The 1,579-nt window shown below is 62.4% G+C and overlaps 1 protein-coding gene across 3 annotated transcripts in view; it reads left to right on the top strand.

Annotated features, from left to right (window-relative positions):
• The first annotated feature begins 38 nt into the window (after window positions 1-38).
• Window positions 39-1,579, top strand: part of SCRN2 (secernin 2) — a 7,502-nt gene continuing 5,961 nt past the window's right edge. The window contains exons 1-3 of one of the 3 annotated variants that reach the window (XM_019548348.1): window positions 39-155; window positions 787-961; window positions 1,106-1,287. In XM_019548348.1, the coding sequence (XP_019403893.1) occupies window positions 788-961; window positions 1,106-1,287 (356 nt within the window). In that variant the 5' untranslated portion in view covers window positions 39-155; window position 787. Of the gene's footprint in view, window positions 156-631; window positions 641-786; window positions 962-1,105; window positions 1,288-1,579 lie in introns of those variants that run through there. The other 2 variants (XM_019548349.1, XM_019548346.1) reach the window with 2 other exon arrangements.

Raw genomic sequence — 1,579 nt, 5'->3', positions numbered from 1 at the left:
GAAGGCCCTCGCGCGTCCTGCCCCTTCCCCTTTCCTCTCCGGGCTTGTGCCTTGGCAGCCTCCGGCCACAGGGCGCCGCCGTCGCCGGCCGCAGCGGGTTGAAGCGGCGGCGCCGGGGGCCGCGGGGCTGGGGCGGAGCGGAGCGGGCTGCACAGGTGCTGGAGGCTGGAGTCCGCCCGCAACCCCTGGCCCCCGGCCCCTGGCGCTGCGGGCAGCCGGAGCTCAGGCTCCCTGCTCAGCAGCTGGCGCCGGTTTGGCCAGGCTGTCGGCGTGGGGGTAGCTGCCAGGGGCCTGCTTCGGCCGGGTGGGAGCCCCAGGCCGCCCCTTCCCGCGGCCCTCCTGGGGCGAGCTTGGCTTGCGGACAGCAGCACCGGGGCTGGGGTGCCCGTAGCCAGAACCGCAGAAGGGGTTGGGTGGGGATCGTGGGGGAGAGTGACCTTGGGGTCCTCTTCTTTAAAGGCCCCAGCTGAGTTGGCTGTGGACTTGCCAGGGCCCAGGAGCTTGCCCACCCCACGGTCCTGTCTTGGGGTCCCTGGGAAGAGGGCCTGGCGGGTGAGTTTGTCAAGAGAAAAGGGCAGGATACACCCTGGACCTCGGTGGCAGAGGATGTATTTCTCCCCCCTTGCGGTTGCTGGCACAGGTGGCTCCCGCTGGCTGCTCCATGGTCAGGAAGCAGCTGGCTGGCTATGGCAGAGGGTGGGGGCACCAGCTGAGATGCACTTCCTGCAGGGACAAGTTTTCACTAGCATAGCTTTGACTTGCCTTGTCTCTTCCCCACTTGGCTAGGATGGCTGAGCACATCCCCCCTGCGCCCTCCTCCTGTGACTGCTTCGTGGCCCTCCCTCCAGCCACCGCCTCCCAGGCTGTGATCTTTGGCAAAAATTCAGACCGGCCCAGTAATGAGGTCCAGGAAGTCGTCTACTTCCCTGCTGCAGCCTACTCCAGTGGGACCAAGGTGCAGGTGAGTGGTCCATGTGCCAGGAACAACAAGTGCTGGGGAAGAACGGGGGATGCTGCATTGGGGGCATCTGGGCCCCTGGACCAGGGAAAAAGCATGTCTTGCTGTCCAGTTTGCCAACCGGCCTCTCCCCCATCCTTTCTCTAGTGTACATACATTGAGGTTGACCAAACAGAGAAGACCCATGCGATCATCCTGAGCCGCCCGGCTTGGCTGTGGGGAGCAGAGATGGGAGCCAATGAGCATGGGGTCTGCATTGGGAATGAAGGTGTGTGGACCAAGGAGCCTGTTGGAGAGGAGGAGGCTCTGCTGGGAATGGACCTGGTCAGGTGAGATGGGCTAGAAAGGGAGGGATCTGGAGGCAGAGAGCCACCACAGCCATGGTTGTCAACCACAGTCCCTGATTTGTGCCTGGGCTACTCAGTGTTATCAGCCAGGTGTTCTCTTTGCTGGGCTATGATCTGATCCCGTCAGCCTGACTTCTATCCTAGGGAAGATCTTAGAGAAGTTTATTAAAGAGGCCATCCCTAAGGACTGGCCATCGCCAACATCCTGGGGGATAGCCAGCACAGGTTTGTTGTGGGTAGGTCTTGCTTGACCAATCTCATTTCCTTCTATGAC

This window comes from Crocodylus porosus, unplaced genomic scaffold, assembly GCF_001723895.1.
Source record: "Crocodylus porosus isolate Cpor-Errol unplaced genomic scaffold, CroPor_comp1, whole genome shotgun sequence".
Taxonomy (NCBI): Eukaryota; Metazoa; Chordata; order Crocodylia; family Crocodylidae; genus Crocodylus; species Crocodylus porosus.
Note: the sequence above shows the minus strand (reverse complement) of the source record. Positions and strands in the feature narration are given on the sequence as shown.